Source organism: Micropterus dolomieu, linkage group LG15, assembly GCF_021292245.1.
Source record: "Micropterus dolomieu isolate WLL.071019.BEF.003 ecotype Adirondacks linkage group LG15, ASM2129224v1, whole genome shotgun sequence".
Lineage (NCBI taxonomy): Eukaryota > Metazoa > Chordata > Actinopteri > Centrarchiformes > Centrarchidae > Micropterus > Micropterus dolomieu.
This window is the reverse complement of record NC_060164.1, coordinates 16,245,712-16,273,393: the sequence shown is the minus strand read 5'-3', so window position 1 is coordinate 16,273,393 and position 27,682 is coordinate 16,245,712. Positions and strand designations below refer to the sequence as shown.

The 27,682-nt window shown below is 40.8% G+C and overlaps 1 protein-coding gene across 1 annotated transcript; it reads right to left on the bottom strand.

The window, feature by feature from the left end:
- Positions 1-172: 172 nt before the first annotated feature.
- On the bottom strand, positions 173-26,375 carry pcsk2 (proprotein convertase subtilisin/kexin type 2). The gene is made up of 12 exons (XM_046071425.1): positions 26,199-26,375; positions 24,289-24,393; positions 20,276-20,389; positions 19,711-19,819; positions 18,715-18,752; positions 13,973-14,049; positions 12,943-13,031; positions 12,127-12,302; positions 9,308-9,523; positions 7,573-7,673; positions 5,893-6,120; positions 173-1,271 (listed from the first exon to the last, which is right to left on the bottom strand). Exons 1-12 carry the CDS (start codon positions 26,373-26,375, stop codon positions 782-784), a joined length of 1,920 nt encoding a protein of 639 aa, XP_045927381.1. The 3' UTR covers positions 173-781.
- Between the last annotated feature and the right edge of the window lie 1,307 nt (positions 26,376-27,682).

The following is a 27,682-nucleotide window of genomic DNA, read 5'->3' as shown; positions in this document are numbered from 1 at the left end:
TTCTTGTGTTCCACTTTTCAGAATACATATTTATATAATATTTTTTTCTCCACATTCTCTGTCTTCAATTTATTTAGTTTTCCCTTTCAACATTTTGGGAATTCAGATGGCATTGAATGGCATACCACTATTACTTGTATGTTCAGAAATGTGATGCAAATCACTCAAGTGCTTTAATAAACAGCTGAATAGATTTATTATAGTATACGTCAAAGATTATGAATTATGAACTGAGGACCACAGGCTGCAAAATGGATCACATATTCCTTTCCTTGTTTATATAAACAGTGCATGTCACATAAAAATATAAACAGAAAGAAGTATCACTGCTCTGTTTGCAAGGTATTAAACTTTAAGTAGAATGGCACAGAAAATCATTTACAGTCACAAACTGTACAACAGTTGGCAGAAGAGAGGTGCAGGGCAGCTAAAGCAAGAGCATGAAAGAGTGGACTATATTTTAGTTATGTACAATTCTGTAGAGTGTAAAAATTCAGGTGATATAGTTTGCTTTCTCTATGTAGAACATATTATTATTAAAGGTTACACTTTTATTATGATTGGATTACAAGAAACATTCATTGGAGGTTGGGGGCTAATTGAAACACTTGATAACAAAAAGCAGAGTGAAGAGGGGAAGAGAGGTAGACAAAAGGGAGCTAAACGAGAGAGTGTGAAGAACTGAGGAGATGCAGTTAGATTAAGAGAAGGACAGAGCGAGATTGCAGAGAAAGAGAAAGATGAGAGAAAGTGAAAGAGCTGGCAACATGCAGATGGGATTTTAGTTGTTTTTACTCAGCAAGCTCTTTAAACTTCTCTCTACAGCCTCATCCAACTCCTCCTCCAGCTCCTCCTTTTTGGACATTGCAAGTTTGGACTGATAATCACGCACTATCTGGTCTATATAAGGGGCACTTTGTGTTCCATGCAGCATGAGAGTCCACTCCTTCAGGACTCCACGCTGTGGCTCCTCGCCCTGAAAGCCCACCTCCAGGACCCAGGTCCCGCGGGGGTCCTCGCCCCAGGTGTGGGTGGTCATGAAGGGCCACTTGTCAAAGCCCACCTTGGAGTCGTCGTCACGGGGCCTCCGGCTCAGCAGGATTGACTTTGTGCCCATGGGTGAGGTCATGTTGATGTTGAGGTCACCGCGGCGGCTGGAGTTGACAGTGACCACTGCCTGAACATGCTCCAGGTAGCGGACAAAGTTGTCCTTCCCCTGGCAGGCATCGGTTGTGATGGCCAGGACGAGCTTGTTGCCAGACTGGATTTTACTGGAGAAGGAGAAACAGGGTGAACAAGTTAAAACTGTATCGCAGAGAGACAAAAAATTTAACAAAAGTCAAGTAAAAACAGTAAAACTTGAAATAGAGCATCTCCACAATTAGATGGCTTTGGGCATCCCTGCAGCTAAGACTGAGAGAGTGTGAAATACCTATTTTGTCATTCAGTTTGCTTACAGTCAGTCTTCCTCCTCTGAATGTCCCAGTAAATACAGTACTTGAACTGTTTTTCCTGTAGCACCCCAAAAGGACAGTCAGGCCTCTTTTTGAATCTGCTCTCTCATCGTATAACAGCAATGAGGATTGTCATATCTGCTTACTTGACAATGTGATTCATTTTAAGTAAAGGGAATAACATACTCTGCAATTTGGTCTACAACACATAACCACCTTCCATTTTGGTGCCATGCATCTTTGTCACATAATGTTCTAGCAGTCTGAAGGGACCAAGAGTGTTCAATCTAGTATTGACATGTCCCTAATAATGTTAGATTACTGAATCGTCCCTAGCAATAATTTTGATCCAAAAATTTAAATATAACCACTGAATGTATAATGTATTTGGTATCCAAAAGGTTTACAACTCTTCAGTTAAAAGTTCTCTACCACGAGTCCAGCGCATTTTTAAGGTTTGAAAGATTATGTCCTCCTTCCTTACATGCTTCACAGTGGTTTGGTCCACTGCCTACCTTTTTTTAGACCCTCAGTGACTTTATTTTTAAAAAGTGACAGCAACTAGTGACTAGCAACAAATCTAGTCAGTTATTCCAAACATTAGGGGGAAAGTGAGAAATATACAGAAGTCTATTATATTGTAGGTTAATTTATTCCCATTAATGCTGTTCAGAATAATCTCAGCGTCAGCGTCTCTCCCTCTCCTCTCAAACTGGGTGTGAGCATGCAGCCCAGAGTAATAGTGGGTTGCTCTGAAACTTTGTGACAACACAGGAAGAGAACAGGTAGACAGACAACACAGGAGGTGAACAGGCAGACAATACAGAAGGAGAACAAGGTGGTTTGGTTGATAAGTAGCAGACTTAGTTGTAATGAGATGTATGTTTTGTCGTCCCCCCCACTGGGAGATGTTTTTATTGTCCATATCATGAAATATGGGTCTTTCTTTTTAACACCTACTGTTCAGAAGTCTAAAAAGTTGATTATTCAAAATGTGTAAATTCTCATTTTCTTAAATATATGTCACACAAATCTGAAGAATAGAATGAAGTTTTCAGTTTGTTAAGTTCAGTGCATCATAAGTGAGACCATAAAGTGAGATTATTTTGTCAACGTTATCACCTTCTTTACTTCCACTTTGCTCTTGGGAGAGCTGTATAATACACAGGGGCTGCAACCGATTTGATTTTTTTTTCAATACTTGATCAGAAATTGTAAAATGTCAAAAAAAAAAGCCAGAAACAGATAACAACTCAGTGGAATCAGCAAATGTTGGACACTTTTGTTTGATAAATTGTCAATTAGAAACAGCAAAATGTTCAACAATGTGAATGAAATAATGCCTCACTGCCTGTTAGATTTAATTGTACTGTAGGACCGTGTTTATTATATAGCCTTTTGTCAATAAGCTAAATGTGTAGCATGTCACATACTGGACCACCTCTGATTTCTAGCTCCTTTTCATTGTGTGAATAGATTTTTTTTCTTTTTTGTCACCATGGATTTGTTCAGAACAGAGTGTAAAAGCAGGCTGGTCTTGGTATTGTTGCTGCTTTGTGGTTGGGCAGACATACTGCTGTTCCCATCTCTTTGGGTGATGGAAAGAAAGAGAGAGAACACAGCAGGTCAGGGGTGATGGCTTTGTGGAGGCTTAATAACATTATTAGAGGCAGAGGCCGCACCGCAGGCAGTGGTTAATGGGGGGGGGGGGGGGGGGGTTGGCAGTTGGGGTGGAGAGAAGGCAACAGGGGTAAGACACAAAAACAGACTGAGAGAGACGAGTGGAACAACATTCAGTTTGAAAAATGACTAATAGAGGACTATGCTGAGCGGTGAACTGCTAAGGGCTGATGAAGCGAATTACTATTCCCAGAAAAACAGGACAATTCACAGTGGATTATTTCACAGTAAGTTACACCCTACAATGCATGTTGAGACATTCGAAATAACCAAATATTAAACTTTTTTTTCCATTAACATGGCTCTATATGTGGGTTGTTTGCAATTTACTACCCACCTTCTTTTTTCATCGTTAAAAGTGTCATTGTTTATGCTTGATTATTATTATTAGTGTATTAGAATGTATGACGGTGAGAATAACTAAATCTGGGAGTGAATATGTTTAAATCTCACTTTTGAACCCAAAACCGATTTTGAGCACAGCAGGTGCACAGATCCTATCAGATAATGTGCGAGAGTAATTACAGCAGTCGGTCATAGAGCAGGGAGAGGGATGCCTGTGAAGGGCAGGACCAGTGGAGATTAAAAACAACCACACTGCGCCGGGGAGGCACTGTTTGCCAGCTCCACTGATAATGAGAAGTTCTCCTCCAGCTAAGTAAGCCACAGTCAGCCAGAGCAGCTATCAGATCAATGCTGAGCAGTGTGTTTGCGAGCTTGGCTATGTTGGTGTTTATTGCTTTTCTCTGGTGATGCACTATCATCAGAGGTGGGCTTGCTGTAATTATATCTCTACTACAATAGAGGCAACAGAAGCCCTGCGGTGCTGCTGTGGAAACAGTGAACTAATGAAAAATATGACACAGCCAGCAACACAGTTTTTAACACACAGTTCAAAAACAGCTTGAAAAGGGGTGATAGTATTTCTTCCTCATAAATATTAGCTTTACAAGCAGTTATTCTTACAGAAAATGAAGGTTTGTCCATGTTTGAGCAAAGAGTTGATGCCACTTTCTGCAATGGAATCCTAAATGATCTGGGAAAGTCACATTCACGCTGAACAAGGCGGCAAGTCCTTTCCAACATTTGCATGTGATGTCCTAGGGATGTAAGCCACACGACTCTTAAGAGATGCTCCTTTTTTTATCTGACACTGCACCCAGGGGAGGTACACACACACACACACACACACGCACAGGCACACTTTTGTTGTTGTTTTTATTGCATCGTCTGTGGAGCACTGATTAGAGACCAAAATTGGAGGTGCTGATGGTGGAAAAAATACACAGTTTTTTAATCTTCACCTGCACATTATTGGCACTTTCACAACGCATGGAAAGCTCAGCTCAAGCTCTCTACACACATGAACACCTCCACCTGGAATCCCTTGCTGTCATTCTAATTGACAGTGTTTCCGGGGCACACCACGCTGTGCCATTTGTGGTGCTCTAATTAGAGCGAATCAGAGGGCTTACCACAGGAAGCCACCAAGCATCACACACAGTAGCTCAAATCTTCAGCATATGATAGATGGATGGATTGATTGTGAGGTGTGCAGAGGGGGACGGGGGAAATAGTGGGAGAGGAGGTGAGGGTAGAAAGGAAAGGATGACAGGAAGGGAGGCTGGAAGCACAGAGGCTAAAGTGAACGCAAGTGAAGATGCAGGGACAGATAGGTTGATGCAAGGGGAGATACCACTTAATGTGGGTGGACACAGAGAGGATAAGATGATTAGACGGATGCCTCAACTGCAGCTGCACCTGTGAAAGATGAGGGCAGAGACTGGGGTGTCTAATAGTTTTGTTCCACAATAAAGTTGAATTACGTACTAAAAAATTCTTAAACTACTGCTTCATCAGAGAATGGAATATTTTAATTAAAAAAATGTAACTTCTAGACAAAAGATGTCTCCTACCTGCATCCAAGTCCATTCTCAGTGAACTTGTATGTGTACTGGATGTTTCAAGTTTCCCCATCACACATCTGTAAGATGCACTTTGGACCATAATTGCATTCCAAGTTAGCTGTGACGTCATATACTCAGATTTAAAGTGAGGATGTGTTTCTTTAGCAGAACAGGTGCAATATTATAAATATAAATGCTAATCTACTCTATAGCATTTAGCTTAAATGTTGTGAAGTCATAAAGTCAGCAAACTAAGTCCCTCTTACAGCAACCCTTAAAGTTTTAAGTTTGTTAACATTGGCTAAGATTAGCCACCATAAGCTACAGGTCGCACCAGACCAGGAAAGACTGTAGCAGCAAAACCCTTGATTGTATTAATGTGTTTTATTGTGTATGAATTCACCTTGTGTAAGTATAATCGGAAAAATTTTTAATTTCTTCTCGCAAAAGCTCTGAAGTCTAGCTTTAAGCTCAGCACATACATCATTGTGCACAGTGAACGTCAAGCATCCAAGTGAAGTAATAATAAGAAATTTTTGAGTGGAGGGGGACTTTTTTATCAAACTGAAAAGGTGTGTCAATTCAATTCTCACTTTCAGTCAGACAGCACTAGATGTCTTTTCAACATTGTCAACAATGTTGTTAAGGATGTTTACCATAATCTGTCACACAGAAATCCAATTCAGTCACAGCACCTGTCGGGATATCAGTTTATGTATTTTTAAATCAATGACCATCAGACAGACTGAGCAGCTAATCTAAATATTACAGAGTTAAGGAGTGGACAATGAGTTTTTACATGTAATAGGCAGTATGTATCATCAAATTTCTTTTGTAGAAATGTGACTCACTGGGTCTCTTGAATGGATCCGGCTACGCAGTGGAAACGCTCAGGCACGGTTTTCCATTCCTTGGCCATTTTCACCATGCCCCCAGCATCCAGCACACCATAGCCAAACAGGTGGTTGAACTCGAGGCCCACGCCATTCCTCCTCCACTGGTGGACCTCGTCATGGAGCTGGTTCCTCTTGGAGGTCAGGACTGACAGGTGCTGCATGTCTCTCCATGTCAAGTTAGGGCTGGGGTGGCCAAACAGTCCCCAGCGTACACAGGAAAGAGGAAGGAAGGATAGAGGTGATAGGGGAGAGACAGTATTGTAAGTTAGAAATAGTAGGCAGGCTATCAGGGAGAAAAAATAAAGTTCAGCGACAAATAGTAAAACATTTGTGATTCATGGTTTTGATTTATTTAAATGCTTTCAATTATCTAAACATCATATTGTCTGTACTTTGGGGCAGATGGTTGCCTTTGTTTGTGTCTCCCTCCATTATCTCGGCTGTGTGTAGTGACAGCTTTCTTCTGGCTGACTCACTGACTCCTGCTGCTGCATGGTTCAAGTGTGTTTGGGCAGTAAAAAGGCCGTGCACTCATCCTAACAGCCTCGTGGGTTATTTGCCACCGGACAGGGTGAGCATCCGCTTCATCCTAACAGCAACATCATTATTGTGTGTGCAAAGCAAACAGTGTCTCTTTACTCAACTCCACTAGCTGGTGTCAGTTAATGGCAGCAGAATCTTGTCAGCCTTTAATGTGAGAAACAAAGCATCTGAGAGAAAGGAAAGGCTCTCCTCTGGGGTTTTGAGACGCAGTAATTCTCCAGGTTTTAGGTTTGTCATATTCGTTTAATTATGTGTGGGTGGGTTTACTTAAGTGGCACATGTTTTCAGTTATTTTCTGATCCACAAGGAACACTCTGTTCTGAATTCACAAGGAAAAAAAGTAAACTCCAAGTTGTACCAAACAGCATTAATATGACACGATTAACAGATTTTGCTCTAAATATTAATAATAGAAGCTTTGGTATCACCATTAGCCTACAGTGTATTTTCAGCACGTTGAGATAATCAAGTACTGCAGTAAGTTTCGTCATCCAGCACAATGTCTCTGCTACTTGCATAGAGGAAATGCAGTAATAAATAAACCATAAGCGCTGAGCCTATCTTAACAGTATATTGTTTTGTCTTTTTAGCACTAGTGCTGAGATATAAAGAATAATGATCCAAATATGATTTGTGTCCTTGGCACAAGCACATAGCGTCTGTACTTTATGTGTGACAGAATAAGTGCTGTTTTACTTTTCATTCGGCTTGTAGTTGTGATAAGCAATTCTGTGAAAAGGGAAGAAATGATTTGTGCTTTTAAGGAGTTCAGACACACAGAAAGAAAATTAGGACATGAGAACGGAGACTTACAGAGGAAGTCAAAGACACTGATATAAAATCTTGAGGCTGTACTTCAAAAGAAATAGCAGCTCATAAATGAATAGCACAAAAACAATGTTGCATCGAATCAAAGATCATCAAATCAAATTTTTGAAAGAATGTTATTGTGTAATGATACATTCTGACCAGCACTTTCATGTTTCACGTTCAACATAGAAGAGTCAAATAATATTCGTACGTTATATTATAATAATGTTTTATACAGACAGTCGATCTAAATGTGTGTAGAAGGGGCAGTGTATTACATACTTAGCCTCAAGAGCCAGAGCAAACACACCAGCTGCTTCTGGAGCTGCTGCTGATGTTCCAGAGTGACGCAGCGTACAGTTCCCATACAAGTCTGTTGTGGCCTGAAATAACCAAATCATAGGAAAGAAAGAACAAAAATTATTATTATTACAATTATGAACATTATGTTTAATTTTTTTTACAAAGCACGGCCCTCCCCTTGATGACGAGAAAAACTGCAATTGCAATAATACTATTGGCCATCACAATGCACAATAGAAGTGGAATTAGCAGTTGGCAAAATGATGGCAAACATAACAAAATGATGCTTCCTGTTACAAATATTCTAACCATTCTTGATTTTTGAACCAAGAGCTGTAACTGTCACTTTACATGTCACATTGTTTGACACATTTAGCGTAGTTCTGCTTTCTGTTAACATTCAGAATATAGTAAAGGTCGGAGATGGTGACAAATGACTCTCATAAGAGAGTTCAAGTTGAGTCAGAGATCCCAAAAATGTAGACTACCCTATCTTCTTTAAAAATAACAAATACAAACCACTCCCTATTATCTGAAACCCTGTCCCCCTCTAATAATTGTTGCATAGTTCCTAAGATGCTAACTCAGACATTCCATATATAATTTTCTGGAAAATCATTTTCAGTGTAAGGACATGTCCAAAACCGATATGATCCTTTTGCTTTATATATAGAAGATAAAGAGTGCATTTGCTGAACTGTTATATAAACACATCAGCACACTGAATGAGGATTTCATTATTTAATTTGGTGCTTAGTGAGAAATGACAACAGATTGACTGAAATTAGAGGGGAAACCCTAGGGAAGATCCGTGGCTCTGTCAACAACCAAAGGTGATTTGCATAATCACAAACACTGCCTTTGTGCACTGGGAAATTAACTGTACACACAAGCATGGTATGGAATGAGGGCTTATATTGTCGGTGTCTACATGCTAAGATATGAGTGTTCCTTTTCTTAACAATATCCATCAGGGTCAGGCATTTGTTGTTAATAAACAAATAGCATGCATCATCTGTTATGCTTGAGCTGTCTCTCTTTTCTACGTTAGCATGTGCTCCCTGGGTCTCTTTGATTCCGGTGAGTCACTCGCTCCTTTTTTTAGGGCTCACCCACTGGTATGCTAAAGTCTGTCATCAGATTCACTTTAGTTTCTCTCTTGTCTGCTTTGTCACGTTTCTGTCCAAATGAACACTTACAGAAAAGTACTTTAGTGAAAATTAACTCTTGTCTCTAATGGTTTCACATGTCATGGTAGAAAAATATTTTCTAATAATAAGAACTAATAAAGGAACACAGTATGGCAATTGCTCTGAGCATCATCAGCAAAATGATGCATCTGGTTGTCCAGGAAGGTAATCAGAGAAGAAGAAGAGAAGAGCTATTCCTCCACCTGAACCTCTATTTTTCACTACCGGCCAGCAATTACAGCTTCCTAGGTTTCATCCCTGGTCTTATCCAATCTATTGAAAGGCCTAGGACATAATGCCAGCCGGTGCAGTTCAATCTATGAATGAGGACACATCTTAAATATAAAACGTTAAGTATTGAGTCTTCTCTGAATGCTAAAAGTGCATCTACCTACATTCTGAATTCGACAACTTTAGGGACCATGGAATATGGAAAACGTTTGATAAACTCTACACCAAACATTTGAGATTATGTCTTTGTCAGTCATGTGAAACACTATGTACTTAAACACAAACACACTCACAACGCCAGCCTCTGGGTTCCTCTTGCGTCCGTTGCTGAACGTGGACGCCAAGGTGGAGGAGCAGCTTTCATCGTACAGGGCGGTGCGTCCATCATTGATGGCTGAGTTTATGGAGATTGTCCACATGCTCGAGGCATAGCCATCGCAGTTGCAGTCGTCGTAGCTACCACCATCTCCCGATGCCCACACATAGATGCTGCCTTTTCCGCCGCGGCCCTAAAACAACGTCATCACCATGTCACAGTTCTGCTTATTACTACAAACAGTGGTAAAATGTGAATTTCAACTGCCTGTAAATATACAGTGTCAGTCTATCTGTGACAGTTTTTCTGCAATGTTGATGCCCTTCAATCACTTCATCAAATTTGCTTTTTAAAGTCTCTAAAGCACTTTATAATTGGGATCCCCAGTACTGCTCACTGACTACAATCCAGTGAGACCTCTCAGGTCATCAGGTGATGGTCGTACCCAGAATGAGATCAAGTTGGTGAGGGTGCTTTTAGTCACTTTGGTCCTGCTCTGTTGAACAAACTGCCTAATCACACACTGCCTATAGAGATCTGTCACAACTGTGTTCACATTCAATAAAATGAACATTCAGGCGTATGATAAGCTACTGTGTTTATGTGTGTCTGTTGGGTGGCTGCAGGGTCTGTTGCAGGGTAGGTGTTTAATCCATGTGGAAGAAAGGAAGATCTAGGGGAAAATTGGTAGGCAGGAAGAGAACAACAAGGGCAAACTGCTACACACAATCCAATCATACAGTATTAACACAAGACATATTCAAGAAGACACCTCACATTTGAGTTCTAAACTGGTTCGCACTCTCCTGTTCTAATCTCTTTCCAGAGCTAAACAGATAAGACAAAGAAAATGTCTGCTTTTAATTAGCACTATCCTTTGAATGCATTTTGTGACGCAAATTGGCCTGTTATAAATACCAAAACATTGCTTCTGTCTTCTCCAACAAAGTGCATTTCCACTGAGTGAGTACAGCAACCACAACATTAGAAGTAACCTGTCATAATAAGGATATTGGTTATTGTAACGATTGGTAAAACAGCAAATTTGAAATTAGCAATACAAAAACATGGGTCATTATAAAGCTGATGTATCAAAGTAAGATTAAAAGAGGCTTGTGATGATGATTCTGATTTTGTTATCTTGAAATTCTCAGATTCTTTCATCTTTTACCAGAATACAGAAAACAAGAAATGTCATAAGGAAAAAGTATTCAGTGGTATCTATTTCAAAGAACAGGCAATAAATGGAGACACACAAGCAGATATGGTCCTATCTCTTAGTTCACTTAGTAAAAGCCTTGCATGTTGCAGCATTCTAAAAATATCAGAGCTATCCTATCACTTTTTAGTTACAGCACATAAAAAGGCATTACAGTTGTAGTCAAAGCATAACAGAAATGGAACCATTTGATATCCTTTCTGTACCTACTGTAAATTCAAACACGATGTAAAATGTCACCGTTGTTACTGACAGAGCGCCTTGAAACATGAAACAACTGACTGTGGCCCATAGCTGTGGCCCAACGCTGGGAGCAACCTCTTCAGCAATAGCTGCACCTGTTTCTACAAAAGGCCAACTGTTTCCCCACAGAACAATGGATCAAGTGGAGGAGGAGTGGCATGTTCTTCCCTTCCGGAAGCTTATTCTCGTCGCTCTCTATTTGAATTGCAAAGACAGGTTCGAGCATCGTTGAGCTCACCTTTGAGCTTCAGGCCTTCTGCCTTCTGTCTCCTGCACAATCCAAACAAAGTGCTTTAATTTTGCGCGGCACACGGCGTCATTTATTTCCATTATCAGTGGCAATTTGCAAAACCACACAGTTATGTTTAAAATGCAGACTTTAAGCCACGCTATCTGACTCTGTTGTTAATATAACGTAATGTGCTTCTTCATTTTAAATGTGTCCTTTCATTGCACAGAGCACATCATTTTCAGCCTACACAGAAGCTTATATAAGTGATCATTAGAATCTAAGAGGCAGATCACAGAGTGGCTGCTTGATTAGTTGTGTTAACATGATCAGAGATTACAGTCAGCTTTGCTCCTACTCAGCTACCTTACCTGAGACGGGGTCATTTCAGCGTAACTGGCACCTGCCTGCACACGGTGCATGATGATTAATCAACCAAGTAATTGGCAGTGGCACAGTTAGTATGTGTGTGTGTGTGTGTGTGTGTCCAAGAACACTGCCCTTCAACCTGAGGGGCTACGTTTAAGCCCCCGTTGGCAGGTCTTGGAGAGTTTTCACCTTGCTTAAGTGTCCTTGAGCAGGACCAGAATGCTTAATCAGTTGCAAATGCCTTGAAACTCCACTCTGACTTTCTGGGGAACTATGGTTAATTAATAAGAAAAAAGTCTGGTGGAGTTACAAGTGTCACACAAAGCATAGCATGGAGTTGCTATGATTGACTGATTACACTCTTTGCCTCTAAACTGGCTGTTTATAAGATCTGTATCAACACAAAGCACAGAGCAACCTCGGCTTGTAGATCTTCTCGTCTTTGTATTAGTAAAGTAACTGACCAGCAGTCAACCAAAAGACCAACATTGCCATCTCCGGAGTCATGCATGCAGCTAATAGAAGACAGCAGTGAAAAGCCTATGACATATTTTTAAAAAGCCAATAGTGGATGCAATGAAAGAACTCATATACTTTATGTGCCATCTCAACAGAGGTAAAACCTCCACCCTGATGGAAGCAAATTAAAATGGCAGGCATCACGTAAATTTACACCAGTTACTTTTTGGCACATTATTATACAACCCTCAGTCTAGCAGGTGTGACGTTGCCTCACCTTGTTGACACCGTCAGCCATAGCCTGCAATGTGAGCTCTCTGGGTCCATCCACAGTCTTGCCATCATCAGTTGGTCCCCAGCTGGCACTGTAGATGTCAATAACCTGGGGCATGTGGCTGATGGATGATGCCTCAATGATGTCAGTCATAAAGGGCTGGTCCAACATCCTGATACCTTAAAAGAGCAACATGTCCATTTGAATCTGACATTAAAATTCTGGCTACTATTGATGTACCATATTGTTGTTGCTGCTGCTGGAAGACTGCAGTTTAAGTAGCTATCAATTTATGAATCTTTTCAGTTGGTTAGGTTTATCTGTGTGAGTGTGCAGACAGCACAAACCAACACATTTATAGCATCTAAACCCTTTATAATAGCAAGAAAGTGATGTCAGCTTCATTGCAGCACACAAATCAAGCAGTCAATACCAATTTCTTATTTCTACTGCGTTACTCCCAGAGCAAATCTCAAGAAAAATCAATATGAATGGGAAACATGGAGCTGTCTGGGTTATTGGTGTTGTGCTGTTGCTATGTAGGCTCTGACCTCTGCAGTGATTTGCAGTAATTCTATGAGTAGGAGGTATACTATTTAAATGCTTAGTGCTTCAACACCAAACAATGCAATACAGATCTTCCACCATTATCTATATTTTATATATGCTGCATATAGTATTTCCCTCAGGGTGAATCACCATCATCATATCTTTGCTCCTTTCATCATGCCATTGTCAGAACTGTTATTTGCTAACGCCGCTGTCAGCTCATTGCTATTCTTCTCACTGTCCAATCTGCAGCTTTAATATGACACACACCTGCCACCTTGGAGTTGTAGGCGACTCCCACGCCGCAGATGTTGTTGTTGGCTGCCGCAGACACCTCTCCAGCACATCGTGTGCCGTGACTGGTGACAGCAAAAAGCAGAGAATATACTAAAGCGGATTTGCATGAATTAACATGAATTTGCAAAGAATATATTGAGTTGAGAAATAAGATTTTACAGATTAGAGGTTTTTGTTGACTTTGTGTCAGACTAGAATGAAGAAATGTAGCATTTTTTCATTGCCATAAATCAATCAAAATTAACATAAACACTCATTAATTCTATCACCTGAGGAACATCAGCTTATAGAGAGGCAACAAGATTTATCCAGCCATTTATCCATCATTCATGGGAGTCGGACTGAATATGTAATGTACCATTTCATGTGTGTCTATCTCTCCATTCCTCCGCTCCCCACAGGGACACTGCAGAGAGTCAACCCCTCTCTCCCAGCATGCTTTGCTACAGACAGGCAGCTATTTATAACAACCAGCTGATTAGCCAGCGAGTTGTGCCCAACAGTCAGCAACTGCTACACTGGCAAACCCAAATCCCACACACAGACTCACACACACACTGATACATCTGAGCAGATGGAGGCACGGTGGAGGAGGACAGGCGGAGAAAGAATCTATTTCTCTTTGTTCTTCTCCTCGACATGTGTTGCAGGGGCAGTGGCTCACCCAGTGTGATTGGGAGATGGGAGGCAGATAAGACGTTATCAGAGAGAAGGTCGCCACCGTGAATGCTGGGACCCAGAGAGGATAGTAGACTTGTGCTAGTCCTCCCTTATCTACCTTATCACCTTCAAGTGAAGAAGGTAAAAATAGGCATTATGTTTTCTATTGCCTCGTGTTGGACAGCTCTGTTTATGCTGCACCATTATGTCTTAATAGACCTACGTGGAGAGGACATCAATAGAGGAGAGCTGCCCGACTCCAGGGAGAGCACACACGCATGCACACAAAAACACACAGACTACGTGTATATATATAAACAAGGGTTGGCTGGGAGAGCTTTACCTGTTGAACCAGTCGTCTGTGTAGCGTGGAAATGGGAACGGGTCATTGCTGCTGAAGTCATAGCTGGCATCGGCATTCTGAAAGGACCAAATGGATGCATTTACAAAAACAACAACATAGAGACAGGAAAACAAAAGGAGAGAAAGCAGAGAGGAGCATTTCATGGTGAAGTGCTGACCTCATTGCTGCCTGCTCTGTTATCTGTGATTCTGAGTTTTTCCAAAACATTGCTTGCAAGTATGAAATACTGATAGTTAGACTTATAGTTTGCTTGTACACCCAGCAATAACTAACACAGTTTAATGGAATGGTTCAACATATTGGGAAATACACTCTCCAAGCCCTGTTTCCCATCTTTAGCTTTTTAGCTTTTTAGCTTCTTAGCGTAAAGACGGGAAACAAGGGGAAACAGCTAGCCTGGCACTGCCAAAGGTAACAAAATCCTCCTACCACCACCTATAAAGTTCAATAATTAACATGTTACTATATAGCATGTTTGGTAATTCTTACAAAAACTCCAGTGTTCAAATCACAAGTTGCAGATACTGTTCCTTCCAAGAAAAGGGGTAACCCCTGTAAAATGAATTGTCGTTTTTTACATTTGGGATTTTGTTCAAATGAAACCAATATATAACATGGAAATTATTGCATTTTAGAGGCGCTGGTAGGAAGCCAGGCTAGCTGTTCCCAGCTGTGGTATCAACCTCTTCCAATAACTTAGAGGAAGAAAGTGAAGATGTGTTTGTCCCAAAATGACAAAGTATTTCTTTAATACAAGAGATGCAAAACATCGAGCTACCAATGTTCAGATTTTGTTGAAACTGTCTAAGAGAAGTTGACAGAAAAAAAATACTTTAGACCAAATCTAACTACAAATCTTTACTCCGCGGTGATACTGGAATAATGTGTGGTCACAGCAGGGATTTGAAGATGAGAAAGTAATGGCCCAATCACTGCCAGCATTTAATTCCACATGGCCAAAAGTAATAGGATCAGAGTGAGCAGCAGCAGAAAAGCAGGAGAAAAAAGATGAAGGAGACACACATCTGCAGTCAACATCATTATTAGGATAGCCATGTCTGAAGGACACCCCCCCCCACACACACACACACACACACACACACACATACATACACACATACATACACACACACATAATGACATGATATTTACCAGACATCCTTGGGAAAGTCTCACGCTTACAGCTTTTTCTGTAACATACTACCAAAGCTCATTCAGGCTACTGCAGCCTTTTGTAATCTCTCCTTCACCAGTTACTCATGTCACTTGGAGTGGTGTCTATTTTTTCTGAGTCGCCAGTAAAAGGTGCTTTCTATTGTCATGAGTATGGAGAAGCCATAGCCGTGTTCATTGGCCATAGAACCAAACACATCAGATCAATCTTTGTGTGCTTTTTTACCCTCCACCCTCGGTCTTGACAGCTCTGCTGGCTGGCATTTAGAGGAGATGACTCAGTCAGTGACAAAAGGAAAGCAAATCGGCAAAAACTTACTGACCCAATGGAGAAACACTGTAATTATCACAATGTGGAGCAGGTAACTAGAGGAAAGGAGAATGGCGACTGGGGTTGCATGATGAAGTAACCGTAGAGAGAGTTTCATACCTCTGTAATTGTTTAAGGAGATAATAAATATAAGGTAAATGCAATCTCTTTCTCTCACTTCTGATTATTCCTCTTTGTCTTTTTCTTTGAAATATATGTAGCTGCTGGTGCCAAAAAATGCGAAAAGTCTAAGAATTACTAATTAATGTTTTCATTACTCACAGGATTTGTGAAGAGAGAACATGCTGCTCCCAAGCAGGTTTTGTGCTCATGTCAGGAGCAGGAGTTTTTTTATTAAATGGAGTGAAAAGTGCTGTGCCCCGGTAATAAATGACAGAGGGGCATGTCCATGAATCACTTGCTGTGCTTCTCAAGCTGATATCATCTGTTATAAATCAAACTCTGCTCTTCCTCTGGTGTCCTGTGAGCAACCAGGTTAGTTCATGTCTTAGTGTTTGCTCCTGGCCTGTGTACTTCTGTGTTTGTTGTTATTATGCCCATGTCTGCTCTGTGTTCTGTTTAGTTCAGTCTGTTTTCCCTGTTAAGTTTGTAGTCTATCTGTATGATTAGTTTTCAGTCTGTTCTGTGTTCCAGCTCCTGTTTGTTTCTTCTCTTGTATCAGTTGCCAGTGCCTTGTGTTCAGTGTTCAGTCTGCTTATTCCATATTCGGTTTGGTTTTCATCTATTGAGTGTTCAGTTTGTATTCTGCATTTTGGTTTGGTCCTGGTTTGTTGTCACATGCTTTACTTCCTGGGTTATTTTGTAGTAGTGAGTGTCTGGTGTTTGTGTCTAGCTTGTTCCTGTTTCTTATTAGTCCCTCATGTCTTTCACCTGTTGACTCCCCCCGTGCTCGTTAGATCTATTACTTAATGCCTGTGTTCTGTTCGGTCTGTGTCAGATTATTGTAGCTTATTGATTCTCTGTCACTGGTGTTTGTCGCCGCCTCATGTTCCTGTCTTCCTAGCCTGTTTGTGGATTATTGTTTCATGTGGTTTTCTTTGGATTTGTCTCAGACTCTGCCATTGCTTGCAAGTGTGCTTGTTCTTGGTTATAATAAACATTTTGAACTGAACCTACACTGCTCTGGTGTCCTGCGTTTGGGTCCTCAACCTCTTCACCTCTGACAGAATAATCCGACCAGAAATGGATATTACCCCTTCCCTGGAAGATTTGTCCAAGGTGAGAGCAATAATGGACACTATTTTTGTAGTTAAGAACTGAGGATTTTCATAAGAGACTAGAGACGATTGCCTATTTTGACAAAGCTCTGGACCAACGGCCATGCTTTATGAAAGCTATAGGTGTAGCAAGATTGGTTTTGGAGCTGGCCCTTCTCAAAAGAATTCCTCCTGTGTTCCTCATGCTGGGCTTAGCATGAGGCCTGCTAGGCCTCAGCCTGATCTTCACCCTGCGTCCATACCTGTTTGCTCCACACCCTGCTCGGCTAGCCACCTGCCTGATCCCCGGCCTGTTAGCCCTCCAGCGTTCAAACAAAATATGAGATAAACTTCATGGTGACCTCATACCGGTTGTCATGGTAACGTCCAAGAGTCACACTCACAAGGGAAACAAAACCAAATAACATACCTACGCTCTTTTTGCACATTTCTCTTTGAGACAGAAACCAAAATGTTCCTCCACTGATCGATGTGACCAAATAATGCAGCAGCTAAACACAATCCCAGTATTGATCAGCTGCCGGCAAGCATGGAGATAAAAAAGAGTAAAGGCACACTCTGGAGCAGGAATTAGGTGAAACTCAACTTCATATTCTTATAAAGAAATCCAACCAATTGTGCTTCAGTGATGTCCAACACTGCTGCCATCTGATATTAAATACCGTCAAACTATACATCAAATATTATATATCACTTTCTAGAATCTGTATAAATGTATGTATTTATGCAATAATCATATATAGTATTGACTATTAGCATGGGCAGATAAATGTGTCATGACATTTAACTTCCAAGTTAGAAATTCCTTATCTCAGGACACAGAGAATCTAACTGATTCACTATATGGAAATGTATCTTATAAGCTGTTACACTATGATCGTCATATCAAATGGGCATCTTGAAAAATAAGAAGCAATAAACTAACATTTGGTTGTTCAAAGCAGATGCACACAACAAATCTGAGTCTAACGTAATGCAATGAACCCAAAATGACATTTCCTTCTATTGTCTATGTTTGAATTTAGCTGATAGTACAAGGTTTTTGTGGGTGTGCAAGACACAGTGGCGATAGTAACAAAACAGGATTACATACACAGTGTCTTTTTCACTGGCATGCACACTCACTCACACAAACAAATAAACACACAGTTTAGATCTATGCACAGCATGATCCATCAATCCAGTGGAGTGTGCTCCTGCATCACCCCAGCTGGGGCTGAGTGATATTTTTGGGCCAAAGCTCATCTTTGTGCACAGGCAAGAAACATGCTAGGGCAGGTAAACATAACATGTAAGCGTACAAAAAAAAACTCCCTTATGCAAGCAACATTTAAAAGGATCACAGAGTGTGCATATGAGCTTAAGCGGAAAAGCAAAACAGAGAGTACTCTTTGCAACGATATATATTAACAAAAAGGTGAGATAAGTATGTTGCTGCTGGCATTTCTTAATAAATGATTAAAGGACATAATTGTCAAAAGGGAGGCCAATAAAGCGCAATGACTCACTCTTTAACAACGCCTCAGTTTCTCTGAAAGGTTTGCATTTCTGCATCCTTGGATTCAAGATCACAGCGCAATGCAGTCCTGCTGACGGACCTGCAAACTTACCAGTCAAATCAAACTAAGCCGTTGGCATTTCCTTGTTCCATTTAGCAATCCCACTTGTCCTTTAAGGTTTTATCAGTATTCTGGAGATAGAGCATCACATTATACAGCGCCAACTACCCTGGCATTATCGCTGCTTGTGACAGATCGGCCTGCCATTGTGCCTGCCACAGTGCAGTGTGCATTAACATTAAACAGCTTGGCTGGCCGTCTGCCTGTCTCTGCGTCCTCCAGGAATACAAGGAGACTCGGCAACCATGAAGGCAACTTGGAAAGCATCTGTCACTGCCAATGGCACGCCGCACAAAGCCCATGAAATCCACCACCTGAAACCCTGATTCAGTTCAAGGAAATGAAGGAAAGTATGAAATTCAATAACACTGAAGTACTCACATAATTTAATGCCAAGTCTGGATGTAGATAGTCGATGCCTGAAATGAGATTTTGACATTAATCAGAGATATAATTAAGGTTGAGAGGGAGTGCTTTAACACAGGATAGCATGACCTCAAGTTCTTACTCCTGTTACATATTTATTTATCCAGTTTTGTTCTTAATGGCATTGTGATATCAATGAATAATTGAATATTCTGATGAATACCCTTGAAACGATTTGTTAGTTAATGAATTGATCAATAGATAATTAATCATCATTTTCTGGTTCCAGCCTCTCAAATATCTTTAGGTTTTAAACAGGACATCTGAACATGCCTTGTTGTGCCTGTTTATTTATAGGATTATTTTACTTATTTACTTTTACTTATTTCTACTTTGTAATTCTGTATTTGTGAAAGTTAATCTAATACCTATTTACACGCCTTACTCCTACACTATCTTGCCACTAACTTTCCTGCCCCTAGTTATTGTGCACATTTAAATGACCTGTACTAAGTGTACCATTTTTAAATATCAGTTTAAACTGGATGTAGGCAAAGGCCTTGCATTGTGAATTGTGAACAAGTGAATTGACATCTACCAGTGACACAGTAACACTAATTCTTCTGAATAAAACTTGACAAAGCAAAACTGTTTTTTATTAACTCCTTGTTTGCTGATTTTAATTCTCAAGATATACAGATACATTTTGGAAAATCCCACAACATCTGGAAAGTTTTGATATTTTGCAATGAAAACTTGGTCCTTTGTCTTGTAATACATCACTATTTGAATCACCTTAATCAGATAATGACAAATCAGTCTGAACCAACACCTATTCTTTGTAACACATTATACACAAACATATCAATGATCACCATACATATTGCAACTATAAAAGCAACTATGTGTTACTATTAATTATATATTATATTATGCAGATATATATTCTGGTATTATTGAGTGCCTTCAGACAGCGCTCAAAGGTAAGAAACAACACCACTTTATACTCACCATCGTCCATGATTGCGATGGTAACTCCTTTGCCCGTGAAGCCCAGTTGCCAAGCTTCAGCCACATTGAGATCCAGCCCGGGGGTCCCATCCGCCTGGCCTGTGTTTATCTAATCACTCAGACAATATGGAGAACATCCATGAGTCATGGCTCCCAGGTGAGCCACCATTAGAAAATGAATCAACATGGAGGATGTATGTGTGTGAGTGTGTGTGTGCGGGAGGGGTACGGAAAAGGACTGGGGCGGGGGGCGGTGAGAGAAGGTGAGAAGAAGGGGAAGTAAATGTCAGCGATCCAGCACATTCATTTGACACGCCAGATGAATGACGGCAAGCTTGCCGTGGCGTAAAAGTCACGCTTGCCAGTTAGGGTAAACAAGAGGGGAGGAAACTAGGCGGCGATGAGATGGCACTGAGGGTATTGGTCGGGCTAATTAAAGAATGAATAACGTTGATTCAGAAAGTAGTGGGGAATATGCCTTGCCCATGACTAATTAAGGAGGGAGAATGTGGGTTGGTCCTAAAGGTCAGGCGGCATGCAGACAGCTGCTTGGCTGATTACTCACCAGATACCACTGTTTGGTGAATAAAGGGTCACTCATGTTGGCTTCAATATCATTGATATTTCTGTAGCCTCGCTTCTGACGACTAAAACCCTCTTGCTCGAAGACATTCTTCACCTGGGGAAGATATCAAACGAAATGATGGGTAATGGTCACTTTAAAGTTAGCAATGATCTCCCAAAACATTTTCTAAAAGGATCACTCAAAAAGCAAAATGAAATCCAGGTGCGAAACCGAGCCTGTGCTCGAAAGACATAAGTAAATGGGATTTGTTATGATGGGTGAAATGTAGGCGAGCGCTGCTCTTGTGCACATGGAAATCAGCAAACCCAGCTGTGTGCTACTGTACCATGAAGGCAGAACATCATGCAAATCAAAAGGGCTATTCTTTTTCTCCTAATCAGAGGGGCTGCAGCTGGGGCCAAGGCTTCCAAACTCACCTGCCACACAAGAGACAGAGTTTTTTTCCCCTCTCTGAACATTTTCAACAAAAAGCCACAGCAATTACACTCACGAAGAAGCGTGCGTTTCTTTTGAATCATCAAAAGCACTTAGACGGATGAACAGCTGTGTTTTGGATTACAAATACTTCCTGAAAGCTGCCACAATAGCATTCATCGAGCACTAGAAGATAACATAGGACAGTGCATATAAATGATGGGGATAAATGTCTTAGATGAAATTCAGGTGCTTGATTAGCTGGTGGCAGTAGTTGGGAGGACAACAGTAATCAACGGTAGGCTATCAACTCCACTCTACTCTAATTTGAGATTGCATCCCACTTCCTTTCATCAAATAGCCATCTTCACAAATTTGGAAAAACTGAAGAGGTTGACGAAAGGTAAAGGAAGGACGAGTCATTTAATCTATTAGCGTCTGGCAATAGCTAAACCAAGCCTGAAGTGAAGTGCCAACAATCTGCGTGTCACAAAGGTCTCAAGGTCACTTATTTCATTTCAAGGTTTAGGTCATTTTCTGTCTCTCTCCGTCTCTGTATGTGTGTTCAGGTGTAATAGAAACTTGACTTTCTTTTCATTAAATTGTCAACACTAAATCTATACCTTCAACGTCTCATTGACTTGAATTCTATTTTCATACCTAAATTAGTGATGCTAATAATTAAAAAAAAAACACAATGTCTTTTCCGCTGTTTCAAAGCTACATTTTAAAATGGGTCCCTATGGCTAAATGTTCCTCTTGTGCTTACCCTTAGCAAATTCACTCTATTGTGACTGAAAGAAACAGGCATTGTCCTGTGTGTTTACCGCCACAGATAAGAGAGCAGAGCAGCACTTAAGATGGCCTTTTAAAGTGGCCAGAGCCTATTCATCCAGATCTTTCTTTTATGGCATACTCTAAGCAATCGGGAGGTGCACACACGGTGTAAATCAACCAGTCAGTAAGTCCTTTAAATAATAAGTCAGCCCTGAAAAAAATGAAATCACTATATTTGCATATTTATCTTCTGTCTTGGAGGATTTTAAAAATCTTTTTTTTTTTTTTTTTTTTTTTTATCATTTTTGATTGGCCTCATGTTACATTTGTCATCACATAATTTCACTCCCATTCAGAGGGAAAAGACCAGCACTTTCTACATTATAGCTGCCCCCCCCACTTCTCTCCACTCCTCATCAATTTATTCCATCACTTGGCAGGAGAGCTGGTATTTCCCTTGAGACAGCATGTCATACTGCCCACTCACAACATCAAACAGTGCCCATGCACCGCCATCACTCTCCGCCTTTGCCCACTGCCTGCTCACAACTCACAATGCTTCGGTTCACATTTAAATCAAAGAGCTGTGCTGCCTCTCTCCTTTCTCCTTGTCCTCATTTCCCTCCTGGCTTTCCCCCAGCGTGTGTCTTTCAGGGTCAAGGGGTGCTGCTCATTCACAAAGATTTATTGCATTTATTTCCATTTTCCACCTTTGTTTGTTTCCCACCTACCTCCCAGAACACCTTCAACAGATTTTTGAAAGTATTTGTCTCATGTTAAAAAAAATATGGAAGGAAGGACTCATGGATGGATGGGTGGATGGCTAGGGTGTAGGCACTACAGTATGGATGAATAGAAATCTCTTTTGAAACCAGTTTTTGATGAGACATGTAACAGGACAAGTAAGCATAGAGAAAGATGCAGAGGAATACTAGGACCAGATAGTGGGTGAGTCAGATGTGGGTCAACATGCTCCACTAATAGAGTCCAACAAAGAACAGGACTTCTGGGACATCCAGTATACTCTACACTACATTCAGTGCTGCTACTTAAATAAGCATGTTTTTATATGTTAAATGAGTGTGTAATGACTCCTTAAATTTATTTATAACAGACTACTACAGAACGTAGACACTCTGTCTTTATGATAGAACTGCAGGTGTAATATTGAGATATGTCTACCGTACTACCTTGAAAGATGGGAGTAAGACACTTCAGGATGACATAAAGGCGACGTTAAATCCGACTTGCTGACCTCATCCATTCCAGAGATGCACAGAAATCAATCACTGCAGGTTTGCATATGAGCATGTCGAGTATCTGATTAAAACCCAGCATCTGGAACGTAGACCTGCCCATATCCTTACTGTCTCACTTCCATTAGCTGTATTAGCTCGGTGGAGTGGCTCACATTTATTTTCATTAGCACCTCTCACAACTGCAGTTACAGAGTTTAGCTGATTGTCTGCAGCAAGACCTCCACTTTCACCGTCTCCTACAGTGGACAGAACTAAGCAACAGAACTAAGAGCTTGAAGACACAGCATATCTCTGTGTTTATATTATGAAGTCAAACGACATAACATTAATCGTTGAAGTCATTGTTCAAGCTACTAAAATGTGAGGATTTGCTGATTTTTCTCGTCTTACGTTACCGTAAACTGAATTTCTTTGGGTTTTTGGACTAATGGTCAGAAAGAATAAAGCAAGTGTAGGACGTCACCTTGAGCTTTGGGGAATGATGTGATGGACCTGGGATAGACCAATGTTTTTATGATTAACTGAGTAAATAATGAGCAGATGAATTGTTAATGAAAATAATCCGTAGATGCAGACCACTTGTGAAGTTTAAGTAACTACTAATGAAGTAAAATAAATGTTTATGACTAGTACATCACTCCATCCACATCCAAAATATGTACTGGCACATACATGATTACAGCTTATAACTTAAAAGTCATTGAAAATAAAATCTAAGTGTAATTATAAATTATATAATATTAGCATATTAGAACACCTTACGATAATTTAACGTCATTTCTCAATTACAATACAAATACTACCTACTGTAACAACAACAAGGCCTACTTCATTTATATGTCTTCACAGGAAGGCATAAACACATATCTTGTAATACAAAAATGTAAACTAACTAACATTCAAAGTAATATTTAGAAAACAAATGTTAAACTATCACCAAAAGGCAAGTCTATAAAAGAGACTTTTAATAAGTGATTTAGAGCTGGATATTGAATTAGTGGCATTCCATAGGGATTTTGATTTGCCCTGATTACAAAAACACAGCTGCTCTTTTTCTTTAGACTAGACAGAAAGAAAGTCAGAAAACAGAAAGGATCTTAGGCTGTGATGCAGCTTATAATGATAATAGTAGGTCTACAGTGTTATGGACATCAGACCATGCCATGGTTTAAGTGCCTGTACCATGGCCAACAAATCTATAACAAAGAGTGTATTCCACATAACAACCAAAACTCATCAACATTTACTTATTATTATTATTCAGGCGATTTTTATTTTCAGAATGAAATTCCAAACATTTGGAATAATTTGAATTGTTCCACAGTCCTTTGTTATCATTGGAAGGATGAGGATCAGCTGCTGTAATAAATATTTTGACTTTTGCAAACTAGCTGCCTCCAACTTTCTTACTGTAATGTCAAAGCCCTGATTTTGGACACCAGACTCAAAATAACCATTGTCATGCAAAGGGAATGGGGAGCCATGCTACAAGGCACATGCGTACATGTGTTCCTCAGTGTGCATCTCTGCATGTATGCTTACCCTGCGGTCTTTTTGGAGCCGCTGTCTGCTGCGGGCACTGCGTTTGCTCCGCCTCTTTGAAGTGTCCTGAGGATAGAAGTGAAAGAGCTCCTCTCCAAAGGGAAGCTGGGTAAAAAAAGCAAGAGAAGAAGATGGATCAGAAGCAGAAATGAGAAGAAACACATAGGCAGCAATCAGAAAGTGTCTGAATGGGAAATACAAAAAACACAATATCATAAATGGAGGAGAAGGACAGGTCATCCTCCAGGTGGGAACAAGGGCACTGATTCCCTGGATTTCTCGCAGGTCTATTTTAAGGCACTGAAGAACAGTGGTGGAATCAACCATAATAAATGAGACAAGAGCAGGGAAATGAGATGCATCATCCAGAGCTTTCCCTCCGGCACTGTGCACAGATTAAAGACCCCCTTATGCTTTAGTAACAGCCAGGGTCCAGGTCAATCCTCAAAAAAATAAATAAAAATGCTTTCAGATGAGCCTGTCAGATCTAATGTGAAAATGAAATTCTTATGGAAGGACGAGGATTATTATTATTATTATCTTCCACTGCTCTTCAATTCTACCATTGTTGTCAAGAAAAGAGTCAAAAGCTCATATATGACACAAATCACAAAATAGCAAATACAAATTCTGCACTTCCGCTGAATGCTCTTTTATTAATTAAGGTTTATTTGAATATTGGCTGATCACAGATCTGTTTGTCTCTTTTATGTGTCTTTGTGCTCACATTTGTATGTGTACCGATTCTGTGTCCCAGTCTAGTTAATTAAGTAACAATAGAAGATAATTCAAATGACACAGACATTGTTTAACGGTGCATATCCCATTAAGACAAATATAGCTGCTGATTACATAACCTGGGAGGCAGGGGGGCAGAAGATGGGGTGAGGTGGGAGATTGGGGGTGAGTGCCTACAAGAAAAGGAACTAGCTCACACAGATATCACATTATGATGAGTTACAGATTGAACCAGTGTTTTTTTTTGCTGTGGAGATTTAAAAAAGAAAATCCTCATTCAGAACAGCGCAGACACCCCCTCTGTTCACTGCTACGCCTCACTGGCTGTGGCTCCAGCCAATTTCACCCACACATTTATTTTGACATGTGACAAGGCACACACACTGTCAGGGAATTATTTCCATTGGTCGGCCATAAATGGGTCATTACATCTCATGACATGTTGTGATGCCTGCTGCATTTGTCAAGCTATTTAATAAGACATATTGTCTCAGGTGAGTAAAACGCCATGTCTGCATGGAAGGCCATGTAGGCTTTGTGAATGCACTGTGTATGAGACAGAGAAAGGTTTTATTAACATCATAACATTTCCTGTAAAAAGGGTTACCCCCTTTTAACAAACCAGGTACTCCTAGGATTCTCCAAACTCATGCGTGGAATTTAGTGACCAAACATAAAAAGATGGAATAAATCAAATTCTCAGGGGAGATCACACCACTACATCTTGTTGTGATCCTGCTGATATAAAGGTTGTTTCGCAGAAAAAAAGGTCCAAGTGTGTTTTGCTTTATAGGACACTGAAATTTGATGCCTCTTGAGATATAATCCCCAAGGGCCATAGGCTGATGGGCAACCTACTAACCAGGGCCTGCATTTTAGTAGGCATGACGTCATCAAATTAAGCTAAGGTGTAAAGAAGTCAAAGCAAAAGAAAACCGAGAGAAGCCTCTCAGTATCTTTTCTACTGTTGCTAAATACAGTAGCCTATATGCTTCACTATTCCCGATAGTGAGAAAGGACAGACACGCTGCCACATAGGTTTATGTTTAAGTGAATCTGAATAATAGTATTGGCAATAATAAATCAGTCAATCAAAGTTTAGCTTCCTCAAGAGAGAAAAAACAGCTTATAGTGCCAGCAATGCGTAACAATTTTTATCCGTGCATCTCTACCTTTCGGGCACTCTGGAACCCATGTTGTGTTGCAAGTTGGTGCGCCTCATCCTGTGCGTCCTCACGCAACTGAACCAGAAGATGGTCCGTTAAGACTCCTTCTGCAGCCTGCGTCGCAAGCAGCAGCGCGTTCAGCAGCACTATAAATCCCACAGCTGTCCCATGTCGGGGACGCATCGTGTCTGGCTTGTGTCAATCCGCCTGTCTGCCTGCCCGTCGGAGTGAAATCACCGTGCGGGATGCTCCTCGCTAGAGATGGCAGGAGGAGGAGGAGGAAGAAGAGGAGGAGGATGTGAAGGGGTCGAATCAAAGCTTTTCTGAGCGCATCTCCTCCTCGTCAGCTGCTGAGACCACTGGAAGTTGTCTTTCACCGAGGTGTAGCCGCTCCTGCTGTGTGGTTCGAGTCGGGAGGTTGCGTGTTGTGGACCAAACCTGCATCCTCAGCTTTCTATCTCTCCTCCTCCTCTCATCTGTAATTCATTTACCTTACTTGCTCGGGTAGTTACTGCGCGTGACGTTGTACCAATGGGCTCCGGCGGATGTGTCCCGTTGTTTCCTCCCCCTGTTGAGGTTGGGGACACTTTTCAGCACCTTGGAGAATTCCTCCCATCATCCTCAGAGTTGACAGGATTTTTATTGATTAGTAGTCTCTCTGATGCTGAAAACCCTATCAAATAATATCCCAGTGAGGACTGGTGTACCTCTTTAATATTCACATGAAATTCCTATGGGTGGATTTGTAGGTCATATAGCACAATTCTACAGTAGCCTACTCAGCCTATTCTGTTTTTAAAGATTTGACATAATGTACACCTCTATTAAGACCAGCCTCTTTGTGTAGTGGAATGTAAGAACAATCCTTTTGGATTACAACTGGTCAATTGCATGTGAGTATAAACAGCTGGTTGTTAGAAAATCCCTATAAAAAGACTGTTCTTACAAAGGCTGCTCATTAAAGCACTCTCCTGCTTCCCTGCTGCTTTACAGTACATGAATGGGATACAGGGCTGCTGTGGACTGATGTAACAGTGATGTGCATATGTGAGAAAGTAGAGTGCGAGAGGGAGAAATGAATTCCTGTGAGTGTGATACTACTGATTTCCCTTATACAGACATGCTCAGTGAAAAGGGACCATATGCTTTCTCCTACACAGCTGCAATTGTTAATTCTGTGGCCTTTGCAGTTCATTGCCCCGGTTAAAGATGGCCCCTGAGCCCTTTTCATTCAGTGGCCCATTTAAGAATCAGCAGGTTCTCCAATTAACAGAACTCTGTATGTGTTTTTGCCCGTGATGATGTGGACTGAGTGCAGCAGGATCTTTGTGTTTTTCTGATTATGAAAAACACCTATTAAAGAGACGGGGAAGTTCAGAACAACACCGCTGTCAGATCTGTCGTCTTCTGTCGTTATTCCTTTTGTCAGCCCCTAGACATTGTCTATAAAGTAATTGCATGGTTGAATGCTTTAAGCATCCAGCTATCTC